Source organism: Pleurodeles waltl, chromosome 6 (genome assembly GCF_031143425.1).
Source record: "Pleurodeles waltl isolate 20211129_DDA chromosome 6, aPleWal1.hap1.20221129, whole genome shotgun sequence".
Taxonomy (NCBI): domain Eukaryota; kingdom Metazoa; phylum Chordata; class Amphibia; order Caudata; family Salamandridae; genus Pleurodeles; species Pleurodeles waltl.
In genome coordinates this window covers 1,368,315,863-1,368,340,071 of record NC_090445.1, presented here as the reverse complement: position 1 = coordinate 1,368,340,071, position 24,209 = coordinate 1,368,315,863, and the positions used below count along the sequence as shown (strand labels likewise).

Below are 24,209 nucleotides of genomic sequence, written 5' to 3'. Positions count from 1 at the left end.
AGCAATCAACCCGCTCTGTAGGTTCTCATCAAGGTATTCCTTAAGAATCTGCTTCTCAGGTTCTGTGAGAGAGTACATTCGCCCGAAAGGAACCACTGTATTTGGTTCTAAAGGAATGGCGCAATCATATTCTCTATGGGGTGGCAGTTCAGGTTTTTCTGGCTTCTGGAATACATCGGCATATTCCTGATATTGCCTGTGAACTCCCTGTAGGACGTTAATAGAGCGTCCCACCTTAGGGGGTGAGGTTAGAAGACCTTTTGGGGACCAATAATCCCATGCTAGGTAGCAGTGGTGCTGGCAAAAATGAGAGGATAAAGAAATAGTTCTTGTTTCCCAGTTGATATAGGGGTTGTGTCGTGTGAGCCATGGAATTCCCAGGATCATGACGTGGTGTGGTGATGAAATTAAATCAAACTAAAGGTTTTCTTGGTGTTTCCCAAACTGTAGGCAGAAAGTAGGGGTGGTATATTGTACGGGTCCTGAGGCCAAGAGTGACCCATCCACTGTGTGTACTTGTTCTGGTACTTCCTTAGGTAGTTGTGCTATCTGTCGTTCCTTGGCCCATGCTTCATCTAAATAGATGCCACTGGCTCCGCAGTCCAATAAGGCCAGGGTTCTTTCTTCTCGGCCATCAGACAAGTGAAGGATAACTGGTAAAAGGAAAAGTGCAGTTCCTTCCTCCCTGGAAGAACAAATGGAAGGTATTTCACGATATCCCGTCCTCACCCTTCTCACTGAGGACGGGAGTTGGCGTTTCCCAAAGGCTTGGTTGGACGAATGGGACAGGCGCGAATTAGGTGACCAGCTGCACTGCAATATAGACAAAGTCCCTTCCTTTGTCTGTGTTCTCTTTCACTAGCTGATAAAGGTCCTCGAGCCGTATCAATTTGCATTGGCTCTTCCTCGGTAGCCCCCTTAGTTTCAGGACGGACTTCCTCGGTACGATGAGAGAAGGTGCGAGATGTCACTGAGTGGGATGGCAGACGACTCTTCCTTTTCTCCATTCTTCGTTCATTCAAGCGATATTCTATAGTCAGAGTCTGATCCATCAATCCTTTAAGGTTCTCTATCCTAGCAGAGTGCACTAGTTCGTCCTTAATGTCCTCTCTGAGACCTCTGCGGAACAGTGTCACCAAGGTACGTTCCACCCAGGACGTTTCTGCTGCTAATTGTCTGAAACGGGTGATGTATTGTAATACATCTTGATTCCCTTGTTGGATATCGCAAAGAGCTTCTTCTGCTGAAGCCTCGAGTCGGGGGCGCTCAAACATCTGTTTGAAGGTTGTGACAAAGGTGGAATAATTAGACAGGCAGGGATCATTTCTTGTCACTAAAGGAGTGGCCCAAGCCAAGGCTGGCCATGATAAGGCGCTAATCAAATACCCCACCTTGGTCTTGTCTTGCACAAATTGCGAGGGGCGAAAGGCAAAGTAAACCATCAAGGCATCCAGGAATTCTCTCAATTTGTTGGGCTCCCCGGAGAAACGAGGTGTAGTGGCAGATACTGAGGGGACATCAGTGGTCCTGGATGCAAAGGCTTGTCGGTAGACGGTATTTTCAGTTCGTAGCTGTTGGAGTTCTTGAGCCTGTTGTTGTATTGTCATGAGCAGGGTCTGACTGGTGGTTTCCGTATTTGCCACTGGATTATCCATGTTTTCGAACTGCAACTGGATTTGTGGGCGTTGCAATCTGTCACGGTTTTCACGGGGCTTACCGTCGAAGTTGATGAGAGTTGGGGAATGACCCCAGTTCCGACAGGTTCTGCTCTGGCCGAGGTAGGGGCGACCCCTTCCGGTAGCCACGGTGCTGTTTGACAATAGCAAGCCACTACAGTCCGTGCCCTCCAGAAGGAGTCCCAGAGGAAAAACCCCAATAGGGTAAAAAACCTCCAACAGGAACTCCCTGAAACAGAAGGAGGGCACAAGGGTGTTAGAACTGAGGATCCGAGTGTACAGGAAGACTGGAGACGAAGACAGGTCAGGAAATACTGGATTCACAAGAAGAAACCAGCCGGAGCGTGACTACCACCAAAGGAGTGTTGCAACGCAATGAACAAGCAGCTGAATTCCCCTTATATACCCCTAGACAGGAAGTAGGAAACAGGAAGTAGAAACACCACCATCTTGGATTGGGGAAAAGAGTATAACATTGAATAAAGAACATGCGTCCAACAAAAAGAAACAATGCATGCTGGGAAGAGAGGAAGTGGGTAGCATGCTGGGAAAGGGAAAAGGCCTGCATAAAAGCACCATCATTTGCAGGTATCCGGCTTTTGCCTGTTGTGACCGGTAAGTGGTGGAAAGAGTGATACCCAGAATTCCCATGTTTAATTCATGTGTGCGCCTAAGCGCGGCAAACGCTGCCCTCGCGGCAAGGACCGTGACCCAATTTGGGTCCTCTGGCCCTGCCGCGTGTATCCAGGAATCAGCGGCTGGAGAAAAGGAGCGCGGCGAGTGCCGCGACCCCTGACCCGAGCCACGGCTTCCCCGCGGTCCGACCGCGGCCCGCTGCAGCCCCTGTGTGCTGCGGCGGCCCGTGCTCGCAGCCGCCGCGGCGCAACACCAGTACCACTGGTGCTGGAACACTAAACTGACTGGCTCATTCTCGACCAAAGCCAGGCTGTGAAATCACAAAAGCGCAACTGATCATCATGCACCCTTATTCTGACCCGGTGTATCTGTGCCATTATACACGGCAGCAGAGGCTTCATAGTATTTTTGGCTCTGACCCTATGCCAGAACAAAGGACACCCTAAGATGTGGATTATGACGATGATGGTGGTATTGAAGAATGGCTTTCTGCCTCCTCACTACACAGATGCATTCTATATGGATCTGCAAAGGGCTACTGGTCTTGACCTCTTTCCTCTTGAGGTAGGGCATTACTTGCCACTTGGGCCACCAATGGAGTAAATTACCCAATTTGCATTGGTTGTTTAGAGATTAGCTGAGGCACTGGGTTTACAGCTGCCATCTGTTCAGGCTAAAACAAATCTTCTGATTAAGATTTTACTTCAGAGCACTAGCCTCCTTTTAACGGGGCCTGTACTGAAACTCGGATGGCCACTTGTTTAAAACCCTTTTCCTGCCCAATTAAGAATATTTTTGCAGGCAGGCGTCAAAGACCAGCTCCTGGCAACCCAGATTTTCTTACCAAACATCCCACTCCTGAGATCCTTGTGGCACAGGCCTCAACTGGTAAATTGAATTCCAACACACTCCCAGTCACTGCTCTGAATAAGGAATCCAAAAGAATTAAGACTTTTGGCAGGTATATGTTTTCCTCTGCCAGTCTAGCTTGGAAGTCAGTAAATGCTGTTTGTTTACTGGGGCGCTTACACATGCTGTGTGATCATGGCCAGGGAAATAATGTCTGCATTCCTGGAAATCCTTGGGGCTTCTTTGGTACAAACAGTTCATGATGGACAGGACTCTGACAAATACATTATTAGTGCCAAATACGTTATTAGTGCAAGCTGAATTGGCACCTAACAACTTTCTTGAGTCTTCAGTTCATTGATACTATCCTGGATACAGTTCAGTTCAGGACCTTCCCTCTTCCTTAACAAGCCAGAATATCCAGACTATGATCTCAGTGTTTCGGCCTCTCTTGATCAGGTTGAGAGCAGCTCTGAGGCTTTTTGACCCCCTTGTCAGTTACACCAGGGAGCACATACAGGCTCTGCAATGCAATATGAAATTCTAGTGTGCTCCACATCCAGGAATTTTGACAGTTGTCACCCAGATTTTTGGGGAAATGGCTCATGATCTGCAGTGGTGGCTGCTCAAATACAATTGGTCCATCGTCTGGCCTCTCTCCCTTCCATACCTGAAGCTGACAGTGTTGACATATACGCCTCTTTGAGGCTCGTGTCGTCATCTAGGGGAGGTGGAGATGGAGGACCCCGGTTTCAAGCAGAAACCCTGCTCTACATCAGTCTGTTGGAGTTGTAGGTCAGTCATTTGGCTCTGATGCCTTCCTGCCAAATTGAGGTTAGTGCAGGTTCTCAAGTTCAAAAAAGTAGTTCTCTGAAACTGAGCAGTGGAAGGACACAAAGATGCCGTGCTCCAGGAAGGGACAAACAGAAGATAAATAAAGGCAAACCACTGAATAATACGCAAGCAAATGAGTGACAGAGCCATGAAGTGGTAACCAGTCGATGTGCTTTCAGCACCTGCACGATTTTGGTATGCTTGCTTTTGTATCTTCAGCTGTGCTGTCTGGTAGGTTCAATCTAAAAAGGGATTTCAGGAACTCATAAAACAAACCTTTGTGTAACAAAACAGTTCTCCCTGCACACAAAAGTCACAATGATAAATTAAGCCAGTGGAATTAATAACTTGTATAAACTAAATTCTTATGAACTGAAGCACTGAATTACATACATACCTTTGGTAACAGTCTTTCTGGTGGATCCTTTATCTAACCTCATATTCCTCACCTTGTAATGCTCCCTAGGCACTGGACTGGATCTGGGAACTTTTCTTCAGCAGTGTTTCTGTGCTCCGCTAAGTGGTTCCATGCTGCTTCACTTTGGCTCTTTACCTCCATGGAAGTGACAGAGCAGAAGTGTATAACAACACCACCCCAACACACTCATGTTAGTTTATTATTTTTTGCCTTTCTGTGCCTTCCGACGTGGAGTGTGAAGAAATGCTGGTAGCAGTGTACTGAATGCTAACATGAAAGCTTTCTCAAAATTACAAAGAGATCACCCCAAATAAAGGGTAGGGATGTGAGGAATCTGTAGTTTGGTAGACTATCCACAAGAAAGAATGTTGAAGGTAAGAAACAAGTTCTTCTGATGGATACTTCCAACTGCAGATTCCTCACCTTAGAATAGATAGCAAAAAGTACCTCCCCAGTTGGAGGGTCAGTGGAGTGGGCTCAGGTGAAAATGGCCTACGGGACTGAATAGGCAAAGTGTTGTTCCCACTGGACTTGGCTGTCAAGGTGACATTACTTCATGTATGTTTACAGTGGCACCCACATCGCGTTTTGGCAGATGTCAAGGACAGGCAAGTAATAAGCAAACAGTAATAGCAGCCATAGCCTAGTAGAATGGGTTCTCAGACCTTCCATGCAATTTGTTTTGCAAGTGCGTAGCATCTGTTGATCCAGAGGACATCTACCTGAAAAGGGTCCTCTTCTGCATAGGTTTCATCCCGAAGAACCCCACAAAATATTAATCGCTCACATGGTGTTCCTTGGCACAATCAATGTAATAGCTTAAAGCCCTTTGGGATCCAGCCGATGATGCCCCTGCTCCTCTTTGGAGGGGCAAGGGGGAACAAAGAACTCTGGCAAAGTGATAGATTGCCCAGCATGAAAGGAAGTAATGACTTTTGGCAAGAATTCCACCCGCATCTTCAACATCATCATCAGCATAGAGTTCACTCATGCAACTAGTGCACGTGATTGCAGTGTGGATGACCGTTTTCAAAGCCAGGAGATGCGACGAACTACTATGCATTGTCTCAGAAGGTTTACTCATGAGAAACGTCAAGTCCGAGTTAAGGTCCTGCTGTGGCATATCAAACAGCTTGGGAGGGAACATGTGTGTCAAATCTTTGATACATCTCATCTCAGCAGATGATTTAAACAAGGCCAATTTGTCTGGTAAACATAGAACGGCCAAAAGGGTTGACTGATAAATTATTTTGTTTAAAAGTTATAAAGTTCATCCCAACCACGGAATATGGTAGGGGTGCTACCATTACTTCCTGGTAGGGAAACAGTGAGGGAACACTGCCTTATCTTGGTTCTTTACAGTCTCCCATCCAGAAGTTCCAAAATCTAATGTTGGCTCTGGTAGATATGTGAAGCAATAACTGGGTGTGCTCAGTAGACATCAGGAAAACTACTTTCTTATTTTCTTGTTGAAGTATCATGTTAAAACACCTCCAGATGTTTGAACACAATTGTGACCCAATAAAGTCCTTAAAATACCCTGGCTCTACTGGTGGATATTCATACAGTGAGAACCTGCCTGCCAGAAGCACTTTAATGGAACCCATTATAGAAGCACTTGTCTGAGGTTCTGCTGTTAATTGGTAGTGAAGTACATCAATGTAGTTTCATGCGTAGTCAGCGATAGTATTTTTACACCACATGATTGAGATGGGTGCAGTTGGATACCTTCAACACTTACCTCTCAACTTTTTGGGTCTATACCTGGCAAATTAATCCTGTGTGACTGACAGGATGCCCAAAGCTTTTGACAAATGTCCCACATTTGTACCTTATAGTGCATCATCCCCCAGCTAACTGGGGCCTTCCTAGGTATTTTTACAAAGTTTTTTATGTCCTGTAAAATTAAAACGTCTTTTATGGAAAATGGTCTTCTTTGCTGCCTTAATACACACCAGGTGCATAAGTGAGTTTTAGGCCATTGCACCTCACATTACTTTATCTATGGCCCTTTGAACGGACTGTGTAATAGATGCCTTATCCGTGATAGCTTCTGGTAGAATCCTGATCCCTATGGTTCTCAGTAAAGGCCTTGGGTGTGGCTCTTCCACTCAACACTTTTGGCAGGATAGGATGGGGGTGCTAGCAGATGGATCCATACAGTAATTGTTCAGCCCTGAAGGACCAACAGAGGCGGCCGTCACTAAAGTCAGGGGCAGTGTCTGGATTGGATTAGTAGAGGCCAGCGAGTGAGTGAGTCCTTGGTAGTGGCACTAGTAAGTTGGGTGTAGCAGCAGAGGAATAGGCAGAGGGATTCTGGGGTTTTGTCTGCCTTCAGCTTTTAACTCAGAACATCCAGAAAGGAGTCTCTGAGGAACAGGTAGATCACTTGGCACCAACATAATTTGTTGTACACTCTTTCTTAACTGCCACTGTAAAAGCACAGAACCCAAGTTCAAGAGTAAGAGGTAGTATCAGAAAAGTAGGCTATGTCAGGCAGTGATTGCAACAGAAACTGCTTTGTGTGTGTTGCTGGGCTGAACTGCATTGTGCACGTCTTTGCTGCCATAGCAGCAGATGTAGTCTTGATCCCCAGACCTGTATCCAGTAAGGAAACTAGTCCTGACTTCTGTGTACTTAAGTCTGCTGTATTGCAGCCAGGAAGAGAGGTGGTTCAACATTTCAGTGCACATGGGTAGCTTAGGGCCTCCTGTTTCAGATGAGGAGTCAACAGTTTAACCGAATTTCCAAAGGAGAGGGTTTTGATCCCAAAGAATGCTCTGCTCTTCTGCACTTCATGCGGTTTCCTGGAATTGTGACAAAAGAGTCCTGCAGGAACAAGTCATCAGGTACTGGGTTAGATTATCTGTGTGTTTTCAGCTTCTGCAGTATATCCCGCTTGGGTATCGCAAGTGAGTGTTACCTCTGTGAGGAATAGAGACGATGACGGGGTAAAAGGGATGCCATGCTATATCACAATCAGTTACAGAGTGTGGTTCTGCGGCTTACCATTAAAGCCACACAAATTAGGAGGTAACTCCAATGATACCAGAGATCATGTATACATTGCATGACTTCCCCAGGCATGAGAGGCAGAGACAATGTAGATCAGCTGCTACAGTTGACATACATTACCTAAGCCAGAGCACTAGAGCATGTCACCCGATGTAAAGAGCTATGCCTACGAAGGAGAAAGTAGTAACACAGTAGACCACGAAAGTTGCCAGGATGAAAGGGTCAGCCCCATCTAAGAGTTTGCTCAGCATGAGAGAAATATGTTCCCATCTACACCAATTAGTGGAAAAAAGGGAACTCGTAAGCGCACCAACATGCCTGTATGATATAGAAATGTGTATGCAGTAACAACATTCAAAGGAGTGTACTTAAACCGTTTTGCGAGTGGTTTGTAATTCTGTCACTGGGTAGCTGGCAAACCCACTGTTTGAAAATGGGAAAGATCCAAGAAATAAATCGACTCTCTTGCTCGTTTGTTGGAACTTCCTTTCCTGTCTCATTGAGTTCTTGGTTTAGTGTGCTGAATGTTAAGCATAAACATTTCTTGATTGTATCTCTCTCCCTCATTTAAGCTCTATGGAGTGATAAGGCAAGGTTGTGTTAAATCTTAATTTCTCTTTTTTAACCCTTACTTTGATTTTGGTACTCAAATTGTTTGAAATCTTTACAAAATTGGCAACAGTGCAGTTAATGTCACTGATAATGCTGGTTCTATCCAATACATTTTAGGGCTCTTAGTACATTTATTCCTTGTATTCTAATCTGGATTTATCCATATGCCTTGGAGATTGTAGTTTTAATAGGTACATTTTGGAGTTAAATCACATAAGGATAATACCCAGCGGTATAGAACTTATCCCTTCTCTAAAATCAGAGAACTTGGAGTCCACTAAAAGCTAATCAGATTGTTACAGTCTATTACGTTTAACATAGTCGGGAAATAGATGTGTCTAATACTGTAATTGCTTCTAAAATATTTTATATCCTTGGTATCTAATTTTACCCATTGTGATTCCCAGTTGCTTTTATTATAAGGTGAATAAAGTAATTGTGAAAATAATTTTAAAAGGTAAAATGCACTAAATTGCTTTGAAGAAATTACAAGATTCACAGTGTATTAGTGGTTGATCGCCAGATTTTCAGGATTATCATTGTATCCATATTTGTATATTTGTATATAGTGTTCCCATTGGTTGACAGGAAGTGAAATATTTGTACGTTTATCGTTTAGAGGAGAACCAGTTGTTTATCTTAAAATGTTTCTCTCATGCTTAGCAAATCTAAAAAAAAAACTATTAAATTGTATCTCAAAGCAGAGATATTTTCTTGTTTAAAATTAAACTTTGATATAAAATCTTTGGTGGTTTCACTTCAGCTGTAAGCATAGCTCCAGTTAAACACTGGGGCAGAAAAAAGTACTGGCTCCAGCAAAGCTGTATATTTTACTAATAACTCAGCCTATGTCAGTGACTTGAATATTACTCACCTAGCTTCGTGGTCAGTAGTTATCCGTTTTTAGTAACGGAGTAATGCTCCCAGACATGAATTTCGTTGTTATTCAGTTAAGGTTGATACATGCAATTTTACCTTTTGCCAAAATAAGATCTGATTGCTTCAGGAGATTAGAGAATACTTGGATAACATTGTTGATTATTTTGAATTCACGCTGGTAATAGCTGGTTTGTAAATGTAAGTGTAGAATACAGAATCTATAAATTGGGCAACAATATAGGAAATATCTCAAACTATTTTATCCTCTGCAAATGCTTTTGGACTAGTAACAATTAAAACACTTCTATTACTTAAGTTAATCTGTTTTCCAGTTATTTCTAACATGCTAGCCATTAAAGTCTGCTCTTATATATATGGGTTCTCACTTAATAGTAAACGAAAATATTTACTGGTTACTTTATGAAGTACAGCAAAGAACCAAAGATGTACATATGAGTAGGCCTCAGTCGAGGTTGTCATGGATTTCTTTTGCTTGGAGACAGATTGAATTTAGTAAACTAGCTGGAATTCTTTGTAACTTAGGTTTGGCACCCTCTTTTAAATTATCTGAATCGAGAAGCCTGCTTCAATTCATCAGTTCAATGCTCATGTTTTGTCAATTTCTTTTACAGCATTCATTGCCTTTGTTCGGTTTGTCTTGTTCTGTTTGATACAGAAAACATTCCAATTGAACTATTTGTTCAATGTTCTTCCTTTTCTGACATCTCCAAGGTTTTTTAAAAATCTGATTTGTAATCCATTCAATTTCATACATTATTTTCCTTGTCGTGTTTCTCCGAATTTAGTAATTTCGAGACATGAAATACATGTATTGAACATAATAAAATACGCATCGTACATTACATTTTATAAATTGCACCAGATCACAAGGGCGTATATAATATTCAAAATGTTTCGGATCCATTTGTTCATTTAAGATGTGATTTTTAGTTTCTACATCCCACAAAGGAGGAGCTTTTGGGTCTTTTAGACAATGGGGGCTGGCTAAAGTATGGCGTAGGACAATGAAGGTCATTACCTTCCTCTTTGAAGATAGCTGGCCACACTTAGAGATAACCTCTGGCAGGTGGTGATTTCCTTCCCTGAAATAAGGCAGTCGACTGGCAGCTTTGTTAACAGCAGCACAGCATTGCGGAGTGGGAATCATATTTGATACATCATTTTGGTTATGTTTTGATTTTGTTTTTCCCAAAATAAACTCCTGAAGCTAAAGTCTTTTTTTTAATAACAAAGTCAATAACCCCTGATAGACAGGGAGCTCTCCATGCACATGGGGGCAGTTGAGCAATTTCCTGTCCTGTGACTGTTGCCTATCCTTTAATAGGGTGGGACTACTGTCACTATGACGTGCCTGCCTTTTGGTGGTTAGACCACCTAGTCCAAAGTTTCCAGGGGTGGAGCTAGAGAAACCCAGAAGTTTATTTATTTATTAAGAATGTCTTCAGTCTACATTTTGCTCGAAAGAGATGGCAGTTTAAATTATTGCAACACTTCACATTTCATTTAAGTATTTAATGCTTCAGTTTGTACTTCCTAACCCAGTTTAAATGTCTGACCTCTTTTATACTTGTGTATTAGTTGTTAGAATATTGAACTTTAATTGTTGCAAACATATCTCACTGTGCATGAGTGTTACTCTTTCAACTGTCGATGATGATAACGCTACACAAATGTGAAATATTTGACATGCAGAAAAGCCCCATTGAAACTTGAGTATGCATGAAAGGTCCATGGTCTGTCATCTATTTGCTTTTTTTCTTGTCCTTGTACAGAAAAGAACAATGTGGTGCACATCACAAGAAGAAAGACGGGAAGCTTGCAAAGCACACACAACAGTCTCAGCCACCAAGTGACAAATGGCTGGGTACGCCCTTGGAGGAGATGAAGCGAATGCCACTGTGCGCCATGAGGCTCCCTCACTTGAAAGCCTCATCCAATCACACAGTTTGTGTCAGAGTAAGTTCTCATTAATCTTTCATTAATTGATCAAAGCAAGGGTTGTGTATTCTATAACCATTTTTTCAAATTTTAGATTTTTACTTACCCCCAGTAGCGTTAGGACCAATATCTACAATGCAACAAACTAGTTTGATCAGTCTCAAGTTTACAACATTTAATATTTAGGCTGTTGAAAAGTTGACACAAAGCAAATTTCCTATAATTAGTTATTAAGGAAACATCATGCTATGCATCCTGTAATTAGAAAAGAATGGAACTTCAAAAGCATGGACTGCAAGAATGCTTCCCTGAACTACAAACCACGGCATATGAAGAACTCCCCTTTGGTTACATCAGCTGTATCCCTGTATATTTAATCTGCTTTTATTTAATGAGGTTCTCCCTTTTCCTATTAGGTTCTCCTTTTCACTAGTAGGCACATGCTTCCCTCTTTGAGCATGGGGATCAGTATTTTGCACGTAGAGGGAAAACTTGATAAGTCCAGGTGTATGAAGCCATGTCTGCTTCCAGGCCCCACCTGGTCCTCTTAGCACATTAGTTCATTTTCTAATAGGTATGGAAGTTGGTGCCCTAATTTATCCAGATCCTGCACAAGTGTTCCTCTTTTTATTCTGCAAGTTGCTGTATTTACATAAATTGTTTCCTGTTGGTTCTAGTGCTTGAAAACTTTACCTGACAGCTTTTCTGTAGAGTTTGGTCTTCATCATCCCATAAATACAGTCCATTGTTGCAAACTGATTCACTACTGTCCCTCTTAGAGAGTTTGTTGAGAGCATTAATTAGTTCCTATCATTTGATGCATTATTCATTGGCAGTGTAGCCTGAAGCATAAACTTACCGGCTGTGATTGCAGTAGCACTTTGACAGTACTGATAAGGTACACAAACTGTTGCCACCATAGAGAAGTACTACAGCCGAAAAAATCAACCTCAGACCCATTTGAGGATTGAAGAAACCCCAAACTAGACCAAAATATTCCTCTTAAGAAAACAGAGAGGCCGTTCCTTGGTGGATATGGACTCCGAAGACATATCACTTTCTTATCTGCCCGTGGCCCTCCTATAGAGGATAACCATTAGTAGGATGTTGTCTTGAAGGGTATCCTCTCAGTCCCTTATATACTCCCCCCACTCAGTGATGTAGGCCTTATGACATTCTTTCTCTTTCTCTATTAGAGGTGTGCCATGTGTGGTCCAATGGGCAGAGCTACAAAAATACACACTTACACTCACATTGCAGAGTTGATTGTTGGAGGTTTAGACGCTTTTGGATTGCAGCTTCTGTACGATCAGCAACCTTCTTACCACGTTTGGGACTTTGCAGCATCCTATCAGCTCTGAATGATTCCACTATAACCGCAAGTCAAGCTCTGGGAGTCTAAAAAGGCTTGTGTCCAGCAAAAAAGGCTGATGGCTATCTTCATTTATAGTAAATCAAAAGAGTACACTGCCCCTAAGTAAAGAGAAAAAAGAAAAGACACGGGTTAAAAAGATACTTGTAAAGTTAGAAGCAAGAGCCCTCACACATCCAATGGATGTCATGCTTCATCATAGGGCTAGCTCCTCATCAGAGTGGCTCTGCAATGTCCGAAGGGCCCCACAAAGTGGCTCTTTGCCAGAGATCTTGATCTTGATTTGAAGTGTGTGCTGTGATTGAAGTAGGAATAAATTTAAACCTATCCTTAGGGGAGGAGCAGGAGAAAAAAAGAGGTTAAAATTGGCTCACGGGCCTCAGCACAATAAGTTTTAATAGGCGTTGAGGCTCTCGGTCAATATTAAAAACACAAGGGAGTGGAATAGAAATAATGTTCCACCACTCTGCTTACACAAAAATGCTAATAAGGACAATTTCCCTTTAGCTGTTATATGAGGTCACCATATTTCGCATCTCAGAAGTCCATATGGATCACGCGGCGCTTGGGACCAAAAGAAATGTCTCCTAAGCTGCACTACGTACCCTAGTTAGGTGTGAAGGTCTGAAGGGTAAAAAAAAGTAAATAACTTACATGGAATGCTACATAAGTCGTGGCCTAAATAGGTGAGAACACTCCTATATTAAGGACCGGGTTCTTTGGGAACAGTGCTTAATTTGTAAGTAAAAACATGCCGGTGCCCAAAGCCCTCCTCCTAAACACGCGGCTGCTGCATTTAAATGTGCGAGCACGGAATACTGAGGCAGCGTAATCCTGAAACCATCCTGGGTCTCTTTAATCCATTTAAAGTCACTCTCTGCCCCTCTAGCACACTCTGGCAGTTTTCTGCTTTCTCCTTTTGTGACGCTTTTTCATTTTTCCTCTTCCTCTGTCTTTCCGATATGTGCCTTTTGCTCGCAGTAAATGCTTGAAGCAGAAGTATAAGCGCCAGCCCTCAAAACTAAGTGCCGGTGCTCGGCACCAGAAACAATAAGCACAAATTAAGCACTACTTGAGAAAGTGCGGGCCAATGGACTAACGTCACTACATTGAGCGTAGTACCTCGCCGGAGACTTACCTGACGGCTGCCATCCCGCTCTTCATATCTTCATTTATAGTCACAGTTTGTCACTTAGTAAGTGGTTAAGAGCAAAATAGCATAAATCTGCCAATTCTAGAATAGGTACCTCGATCTGTTAACATAAATTGAGGATTACTAGATGACTCCTTGTGACCAGGAAACAAACGTCTTCAGTCTTGAGCTGACAAATAACAAATGGTTACATTCTTAAAGTAGTAGTCTTATTTCAGTTGAATTTAACCAATTGGATCTACCTACACCCATGAAAACAAGATTTTCAAAGTGCAAAGCACAGGATTGGAAAAAATATGTCCTGGTGTGATCAGATCATCTGATATGAGTAAGGGGCATGAAATTGCTGATGCAACTTTCCATTGAAATGCTTTCTTGGCTAAAAATAGTCATTTCACAAAAATAGGGAAGTTTTCTAAACCTTCGTTGCCCCAGTTTTGTTAAGCGGCTGCACTTTCAGATATTAATCATAGCCATGGAATGTCATTCAGTCACCTATTCCCATCACCAGAATGCTGTATTGTCACACTGAATAAAAATATTGTATCTACTTCAGGGGTCAAGAACCTCTCAAGTTTACTGATTAATTTACCAGATCTGCAAGTCTGACAACGTTTAATAGATTTTGTGAGGTTACATTTGGTGTTCATCATGGATTCCAGACCGTCGCTTGAGATGACGTAGTTAACACTGGCCCCAAACAAAATGTTGTACATATAGCACCAAGCTGTGCAGTCAATGAGAGCACAGATAATTGATGTCTCATGAAACACAAGTCTTCAGATGTGTCTTGAAAATACTTTTCTTAGAGTCAGACTGAAGATGATCCAGTAAAGAATTCCAAAGGCTAGTTGCCGAGAAGGAGAACGATCTGCCACTTGCTCTGGCTTTATGCATTTTAGGGGTGCATAATAAGTTTTGATTAAGATAGCAAAGTGCCTTGCAGGTTTTCTTTTTTCCCCCTGAATATACTGAGGGTCTATATTGTGAAATGCCCTGTGGATAATCATTAGTGTTTTGAATTTGATTCACATCTTGACAGGTAACCAAAGTAGTTGTTTCAGACTAAGCTGAATAAACTGCCTTTTTGGAAAGACAAGGCGGTTGCTGCATTTTGAACTCACTGAAGCCGGTTTACCAACTCCAGAGGGACTCCAAGATAAAGTACATTGGTATAATCCATAATTCTAATCAGTGCATGCACAGTTTCTTTCCGGGTACCCAATGGGAGCTATTTCAAGGTCTTCCCTAAAGATTTAGGATATGAAAAACATATGGCCGCCGTGGACTTCACCAGTGGTCTAAATGAGTCCGTATCCGATTGAGCTCCATGATTCTTAGCAATTGATGTAGCGTTGGGGGCTGCCAGTAGTTCCTTGGGCCATAGTCTTGTGGAGTCTAAGATTTCTGATTTGTACAAATTTAGTTTTAAAAAACGACTATGCATCCAGCTAGCAATTGCAGAGAGGCATCCCTGGAAGTTACAAACCATGACACCATCAAGCTGTGTGTCATCTGCATAAAACCCCTGCATTTGACAATGTAGGTGAGTGCACCGTATAGATATTGAATAACGTTGTGCTTGATGCTGAACCCTGCGGGACCCCCCCAGCGCATCTTTTGAAGCTGTGAGGTGAAAGATGATAGAAGCCTGCTTGAAGCCTGTCGGAGAGATAGGATCTGAACCAGTTCTAAGCTTTGTCGACTAATCCTAGCTTCTCCAGTCTCTGCAGGAGTATTTTGTGGGACACCGTATCAAATGCAGTGGACATATCGAATGAAATGACCACCAATTTTATTCCAAGGTCCAGATTACTCCTGATGCACTTAGTGGCCTCATAGACTCTTACCTTAAAATCTCCAAGACTTAAGACTCTGTACTAAAGCCCAAGCAGAAGCCGGATTGAAGACAGGTGAAGAATGTTATTCAATATGCCTGGTAATCGTGGCATTTACAAGAGTTTCCGGCATTTCCTCCAACGCAGGAAGAAATGAGATATCGTTGCTCAGGATTGAATGGTCTTCATTGTCTTTTTTTCAAAAGTGGTACCACCAACACCTTTGTCCAGTCTGCTGTCATAGTGCCCAGTTCCAGAGATAAACTTAATAGGGCGTTGTCCTGAAGATTAATAGGGGCAACTTTCCGGCTCAAAATATGAAGTGGGCATATATCAAGAGGGAGCCAGATTTAAAATTTTGAATAATTAGTTCAGACTTGGTGAAAGTGATCCTCTCAAAGAATGCTAGCAGGTCTCCTGCCTTCTTAAGCCTGAAGTCATGGCTTGCCCATAAAGAGGGAACAACCTGAGCATCCTGAAAATTGGAGGATATATTTTCCACTTAATCATGAAAAAACATGGATAATTGTCGGCCAGCAACTGAGAGGCAGGAATTATCGCTTTATTAGCCTCGGGATTCAGGAATGCATTAACAATTTTAAAAATTGTTCTTGGCACATTCTCAGAGGCAGCTATTTGTTTAGCAAATAGTTCTGTATTAGCTCTTTTGATATTTTTTCATAATTGCTTAAGAGCAGCTCTGTAGGCCAGCTTATTCTTTGTATCGTATTTCAGTCGTCATTTTCTTTCAAGCTGTTTACATCTTTTTTTTCTCCTCTAAACTGGGTTGGAACCATGCTACAGAGGGTAGACTTCTCTTTCTTGTACAAGGGGTGCCAGACTATCAAGACTTTGCAACAAGGTTGAATTGAGGGAGTTAACTGCTTAATTTAGTCCTTCAGACATGTTTACCACAATTTGTGAACAGATGTTGACCAGGTTTGAGTCAGAGATAGAATGGAATGGCCTAGAAACCTCCACAGTGCTAGCTGTGGCAGTCTGAGCAACAGTACAAGACAAATGAAAAGGTACTAAAAAAGGAACTGTCCTACCTGGAGGAATTGTCCCGTGACAAGACACCGATAGTTAGAAAAAATTAGGTCAAGAAAATGACCAAAACTTTTGTTTGCCTGATATGCATGAAATACTTATCTTCTTTATATTAATAATACATATGATAGTGATCAGAATTTGCCTTATTCTTTATTAATTTTCACATTTGGTGACAAAAATAGCACTTATATTTTAATTTCACATTTCATTCTCTTTATTGTAATTTCTAGTGATAGGTTGACATACACAAGGGTCCCTTTCCCTAGAACTCAGCAATAGAAAAAAAATCACATTTCTCATACCTACATATATCCACCCTCAAACTCATTATTCTAAAACCCATACAAAAAAAAAAAAACATAGACAAAAACTGGACCCTTCTAAGGGTTCCTCCTGGAATCACCATCAAATCTCATATACATATTGTACAAATTCTTATGTTACAAACCATTGTACATAGATTTCCCCATCCTTAATCAAAGTATGGATTGCAGCATATTACGGTTGCAACGGAAACATGAATTAAACAGATTTGGAAACACAAAGCCAACATAGGCTTGAAGATAAATTATGCCAATAGCTAAACACACTTCCAATAGGGAGCAATTGATTGGATAAATTGTGGAAGACATTGCCTACGCGTGTTTCGGTGTCTCTCTCATTAGGGGCCACCTTCATCAGGGCTGTTCCAATTTTGCAATTCTTTAGGGGCAGATGATGGCTCACATCGATCACACTGGGTAAGGCCATATCTTGTTCCTCAGTCTTTTAGCATGTTCTCCGATAACTTCACATCTCCATATGAATATATAAATCCCAATGGGGGCTTTATGTCCTTCCTCAATGGCCCAAAAAACACCTAGGCTCGCCAAGAATTATAACGAAGTGGAAGGTCTTAAAATTATGCATCGGCCTTCTCCGGCAACATCCTTTTTATATGCAGGTGCCTTACAGTCTAGTTTGCAGCAGCAGATGCAATCAATCTTTAAAACATGTTATCTTACTAACGTCTTTTCCACCTTTTTAATTATGACCTTCAACTGTTTCTCTAAACATAACGTCTGTCATAGTTCCATTAACTGGTCAGCCAATCTACAGTTAGGGTCCTCCATCTGCGTATTAAGGTCTCCCAGTACTGTAAAATAGAATATTGTAAATAAAAAGGAGCAATTAAGTTTGCAAACACATCAAAAAAACTTTGAAGACAGTTTAGGGGCCTGGGGGGCGATAGATTAAAACACCAGAGAAAGAGAGATTGTCTGATATTTTAAGGGAAAATAGAAATCCCTCCACTAATTCCAAGCCCTCTAACTTTATGGTGTAGCATACAGGGAGTGCAGAATTATTAGGCAAGTTGTATTTTTGAGGATTAATTTTATTATTGAACAACAACCATGTTCTCAATGAACCCAAAAAACTCATTAATATCAAAGCTGAATATTTTTGGAAGTAGTTTTTAGTTTGTTTTTAGTTTTAGCTATGTTAGGGGGATATCTGTGTGTGCAGGTGACTATTACTGTGCATAATTATTAGGCAACTTAACAAAAAAAAATATATACCCATTTCAATTATTTATTATTACCAGTGAAACCAATATAACATCTCAACATTCACAAATATACATTTCTGACATTCAAAAACAAAACAAAAACAAATCAGTGACCAATATAGCCACCTTTCTTTGCAAGGACACTCAAAAGCCTGCCATCCATGGATTCTGTCAGTGTTTTGATCTGTTCACCATCAACATTGCGTGCAGCAGCAACCACAGCCTCCCAGACACTGTTCAGAGAGGTGTACTGTTTTCCCTCCTTGTAAATCTCACATTTGATGATGGACCACAGGTTCTCAATGGGGTTCAGATCAGGTGAACAAGGAGGCCATGTCATTAGATTTCCTTCTTTTATACCCTTTCTTGCCAGCCACGCTGTGGAGTACTTGGACGCGTGTGATGGAGCATTGTCCTGCATGAAAACCATGTTTTTTCTTGAAGGATGCAGACTTCTTCCTGTACCACTGCTTGAAGAAGGTGTCTTCCAGGAACTGGCAGTAGGACTGGGAGTTGAGCTTGACTCCATCCTCAACCCGAAAAGGCCCCACAAGCTCATCTTTGATGATACCAGCCCAAACCAGTACTCCACCTCCACCTTGCTGGCGTCTGAGTCGGACTGGAGCTCTCTGCCCTTTACCAATCCAGCCACGGGCCCATCCATCTGGCCCATCAAGACTCACTCTCATTTCATCAGTCCATAAAACCTTAGAAAAATTAGTCTTGAGATATTTCTTGGCCCAGACTTGACGTTTCAGCTTGTGTGTCTTGTTCAGTGGTGGTCGTCTTTCAGCCTTTCTTACCTTGGCCATGTCTCTGAGTATTGCACACCTTGTGCTTTTGGGCACTCCAGTGATGTTGCATCTCTGAAATATGGCCAAACTGGTGGCAAGTGGCATCGTGGCAGCTGCACGCTTGACTTTTCTCAGTTCATGGGCAGTTATTTTGCGCCTTGGTTTTTCCACACGCTTCTTGCGACCCTGTTGACTATTTTGAATGAAACGCTTGATTGTTCGATGATCACGCTTCAGAAGCTTTGCAATTTTAAGAGTGCTGCATCCCTCTGCAAGATATCTCACTATTTTTGACTTTTCTGAGCCTGTCAAGTCCTTCTTTTGACCCATTTTGCCAAAGGAAAGGAAGTTGCCTAATAATTATGCACACCTGATATAGGGTGTTGATGTCATTAGACCACACCCCTTCTCATTACAGAGATGCACATCACCTAATATGCTTAATTGGTAGTAGGCTTTCGAGCCTATACAGCTTGGAGTAAGACAACATGCATATAGAGGATGATGTGGTCAAAATACTCAGTTGCCTAATAATTCTGCACTCCCTGTATGCATTTTGACCGATAATTGATGGCAATCCCACCATCAAGCTCTCCCAGCCGATCCAGATGGGTGATAGAGTAGCTCTTAGCCGGAATTGCCATTTAGCCAAGTTTCTGTTAGAAATATGCATCCAAAAACAATACAGTTTAGCATGTCACAAGTCTCTGTTTTATTTTTGGATAAGGAAATGGCCTTAATTATACAGGCTTTTAACTCTGATATAGCCTTTGTTAGGCTCCCTGTAAAATGACTTGGGGCACATCATGTTAGATTCCTTAACCCAGGAGGGTCTGACCTATTTTGAAATTCTTGAAATACAGGGAGTGCAGAATTATTAGGCAAATGAGTATTTTGACCACATCATCCTCTTTATGCATGTTGTCTTACTCCAAGCTGTATAGGCTCGAAAGCCTACTACCAATTAAGCATATTAGGTGATGTGCATCTCTGTAATGAGAAGGGGTGTGGTCTAATGACATCAACACCCTATATCAGGTGTGCATAATTATTAGGCAACTTCCTTTCCTTTGGCAAAATGGGTCAAGAAGGACTTGACAGGCTCAGAAAAGTCAAAAATAGTGAGATATCTTGCAGAGGGATGCAGCACTCTTAAAATTGCAAAGCTTCTGAAGCGTGATCATCGAACAATCAAGCGTTTCATTCAAAATAGTCAACAGGGTCGCAAGAAGCGTGTGGAAAAACCAAGGCGCAAAATAACTGCCCATGAACTGAGAAAAGTCAAGCGTGCAGCTGCCACGATGCCACTTGCCACCAGTTTGGCCATATTTCAGAGCTGCAACATCACTGGAGTGCCCAAAAGCACAAGGTGTGCAATACTCAGAGACATGGCCAAGGTAAGAAAGGCTGAAAGACGACCACCACTGAACAAGACACACAAGCAGAAACGTCAAGACTGGGCCAAAAAATATCTCAAGACTGATTTTTCTAAGGTTTTATGGACTGATGAAATGAGAGTGAGTCTTGATGGGCCAGATGGATGGGCCCGTGGCTGGATTGGTAAAGGGCAGAGAGCTCCAGTCCGACTCAGACGCCAGCAAGGTGGAGGTGGAGTACTGGTTTGGGCTGGTATCATCAAAGATGAGCTTGTGGGGCCTTTTCGGGTTGAGGATGGAGTCAAGCTCAACTCCCAGTCCTACTGCCAGTTCCTGGAAGACACCTTCTTCACGCAGTGGTACAGGAAGAAGTCTGCATCCTTCAAGAAAAACATGATTTTCATGCAGGACAATGCTCCATCACACGCGTCCAAGTACTCCACAGCGTGGCTGGCAAGAAAGGGTATAAAAGAAGGAAATCTAATGACATGGCCTCCTTGTTCACCTGATCTGAACCCCATTGAGAACCTGTGGTCCATCATTAAATGTGAGATTTACAAGGAGGGAAAACAGTACACCTCTCTGAACAGTGTCTGGGAGGCTGTGGTTGCTGCTGCACGCAATGTTGATGGTGAACAGATCAAAACACTGACAGAATCCATGGATGGCAGGCTTTTGAGTGTCCTTGCAAAGAAAGGTGGCTATATTGGTCACTGATTTGTTTTTGTTTTGTTTTTGAATGTCAGAAATGTATATTTGTGAATGTTGAGATGTTATATTGGTTTCACTGGTAATAATAAATAATTGAAATGGGTATATATTTTTTTTTGTTAAGTTGCCTAATAATTATGCACAGTGATAGTCACCTGCACACACAGATATCCCCCTAACATAGCTAAAACTAAAAACAAACTAAAAACTACTTCCAAAAATATTCAGCTTTGATATTAATGAGTTTTTTGGGTTCATTGAGAACATGGTTGTTGTTCAATAATAAAATTAATCCTCAAAAATACAACTTGCCTAATAATTCTGCACTCCCTGTACTTGTAATATTTAGTGCATTGCAGAATCCCACCTTGCTGTTAATGAGCAATAAATTACCACTGGAAGGTAGGCAAAGGGCCAGCATGTTCTCCTTACTGTAAGTTAATTTCAATGGCTTTGTTGATTTAAAAAAAAAAAAAAAAGGGGCAGCATGGCAGCCGCTGGTCACATTCTGGTCACTGACTGACGTAGACAGGCTTGTCTTTGGCGCACCAGTGATGCGTCCATGTCGATCCATGCATTGAATGGCCAAGGGAGTTCTGGTAACCCCACCCAGGTCCCAACCACTATGGCGTGCATCTCACAAAGTGCAGCTAAGGTAAGGCAAATGAAAAACACTTTGAAAAGACCTTCCATGTAAATTAGTCTCATAAAGCGAAGCCACTTGAATCGTTCAGACTATAGCTTACTATTTCCTTTTTAATGATCTTTTCTGCCAAATTGTTAACTCGTCCCTTTGGTTCGCCCCTGAGTGCTACTCAGCAAGGTGGCAGAGGTAACTTGCAGGCGCTTGAAGAAGCATAGTAAGCAGTTGGCCATGCAATGCAAATCTGCACGCCAGTGACTTTGGAAAGGATAGTGTATACCTCCGCCCAGAGTGCCTGAGCAGTGGGACAGTTCCAAAGCATTTGTACCATGTGCACCTCGAGGGCTATCCAGTGATGCTGTAGAATATATTTTGTGTAGTTTGACCGATATTAAGTAGGCTGTATGCAATCTGTTATCCTTATGTATTGAAAATGGGCCTTCCAGAAGGTCTTTCTTGTATATTTGAACTCCCTGTCCCATTCGTTCTTGGTAAGTGAGCTGCCAATGTCGCATTCTTAAGTCTCCCAAAGGGTTCCCAGTGGGTCTTAAGGTTTTTGGGAGATGGCTTTAGTAAGCTAGGAAAACAGTTTCTGCCCATTGTGTGGAGTACCTCTGTTAAGGGGTGCAGCGCAGGCTCTGTGTTTTTGATGCCCCACAGTTGCTCCAGCTCCCCAACGAGGTGCCTATACATCAGGAATTGCTCGCTTGGAAGACATGTTTTTTCTGTCAGTAGGTCAGTAAGTCACCAAGTGTTTACTAAAAGGCTACTCCCTCCCACCTGTGCTTGTGTGGAAGGCATGAAGTGAACACAGGGGGATCTCTGGAGCATACTATGGTAATCCAGGTGCAGCTCGCACTGCTTTATGATGGAACTCATGTCCTACCCCAAGGAGAGTATTAGGGTACGAGCGGTGCAGATTCTGGAAGAAACAGTTCTTTCGCAAGGCTCAGCGCTCTTGTTTCTGACTGTAAGCTCACCCAGGCACACTTTGGCAACCAGATAACCAGCGAGTGTGCCGCTGGAGCTGCACCGCCAACTAATAGTGCTCAAACACTGGCGCTCCCAATCCTTTGTCAGCAGCTGCAGTTTGTTCATGGCTACTCTGTGCCTCCCTTTATTCCATATGAGCCGCTCAACATTGGATTCAGCGTCTGTAAGGTGTTGGGAGGAATGTAAATCATTGGATTCACACAATAGTTCAGGGGCCTTGGCAAAATGGCCATTTTAGTGCAGGTCACCCGGCCCTGCAATGTAATGGTAAGGGGGCACCAAAACGAAATCTGAGGCCTAAGGGAGGAGATTGCCCTTGTGAGGTTGCCATCTCTCGGATTTCGGGTCTTGTAATAATTATTAATGCCTAGGTGTCTAAAGGTGTGCGGCTCCCACTTAATGATTTGAGAACCAACCACATTAGGATGCGGGGTCAATCAGAATGTAATGGAAAAAGACAGGTCTTAGTCCAGCTCACGCCCATCCTTGAAGTGTTTTTTTTTAAAGTTGTCCAGAGTATGTGGAATATCCTCTATTCCGTTATAGATATCTTTGATGCACAGAAGGACATCATCTGCCTACAGTGAAGTGACGTGTGTCTTGCACCTCCCTCATGGATTGGGGAACGCAGGCTGCAGACACAGTGACGGAATAGAGTTTGAGCAGTTTAGGGACTAGAATGGCTTCATACGTTATACAAAATTCGTTGAGTAGGCTGTCCAAGCCCGGCAGGAGGAGAAGGCAGGGGTGGGTACTTGAATATGACACCTCTGATTTCTTGCTCTACAGGAGGGCTGTTCAGGGCCTTTCTGTGCTCCAAAGCCACCACTGGTAGCATGAATGTGGGGAGAAACTCCTGAATACTGGACAATCGTTGCACCAGTAGAGGGTTATGTAGGGCCTCTTTGTGCTTACAGAATGCATTGTGTATTGCTTCTTGGACAGTGGCAACAGGCGTCAGGGAAAGACAGATGGTCATCCGCTCTGTCGGATGCACAACTTAGTAGCCACACCAAGAGGTGACCCGGTTTGTCACCCTCTTTGTGCTGCTTTGCTTGATATGCCTTATATTCTATACAGTGCAATGACTTAAGAGAGGGGATGTGAAATTTCTCACCTTAGTCCATGCTTCTCAGGCAGTGGCATCCCCCAACACAGCCTGATGAAGCCCTCTCAGGGAGGTCTGAATCTGGGCGAGCTCTTGGCTGAGTGCACCCTTTGCCCCAATAACTGTGTGAATGCAGTTGCCCTGAACCACAGTTTTTAAAGCCTCTCACTCTACCAGTCTTGTGGTGGCCAACCCACTGTTTTGGACTCTGTAATTGACAAGTGTTTCTCGGATGGTTTCATGGAACACAGTGTCCCCAGGTCCTGTGGGTTGTAGGTGCCAGGTGAGTTTTGGCAGGGTAGGCATATTGTGGTGGAGTGGGGTGAGCGAGGTATAATCTATCTAATACAAGATCTAGAAAAGAATTAAAATCCTCCCCTATAATCCAGGGCAGATGGGACCATCTAGTCAGGAGTGATGATGTGTACCATAAATGTGCTTGTGCAACATTTGGCAAATATACATTCCCCAGCAATACGGTCACCCAGCTGGCCCACCACAAACACATAGCGTCCTCCTGGGTCCGTCTTAACAACTGTACTCTTGAAGGGTAATGACCATCGTATGGATATGAGCTTTCCTCTTGCGTAGCCCAAATAAACCCCGCAGAAGCATCTGCCCCTTTAGTGACTTTGGAACCTGACAGCCTCCCCACTAGCTATATGCGTTTCTTGCAAGAATGCAGCTTTGGCCCTCCTGCCTCTTAATGTATTGATAGTGTGACGCTTCTTGGCCATGCCC

General features: G+C 42.7%; 1 protein-coding gene across 4 annotated transcripts in view; it reads left to right on the top strand.

Moving 5' to 3' along the window:
• Positions 1–24,209, top strand: part of PARG (poly(ADP-ribose) glycohydrolase) — an 850,138-nt gene that overhangs the window by 160,549 nt on the left and 665,380 nt on the right. For all 4 annotated transcript variants that reach the window (XM_069240664.1, XM_069240666.1, XM_069240665.1 and 1 more), the window contains one exon: positions 10,713–10,896. In XM_069240664.1, the coding sequence (XP_069096765.1) occupies positions 10,713–10,896 (184 nt within the window). The remainder of the gene's footprint in view (positions 1–10,712; positions 10,897–24,209) is intronic.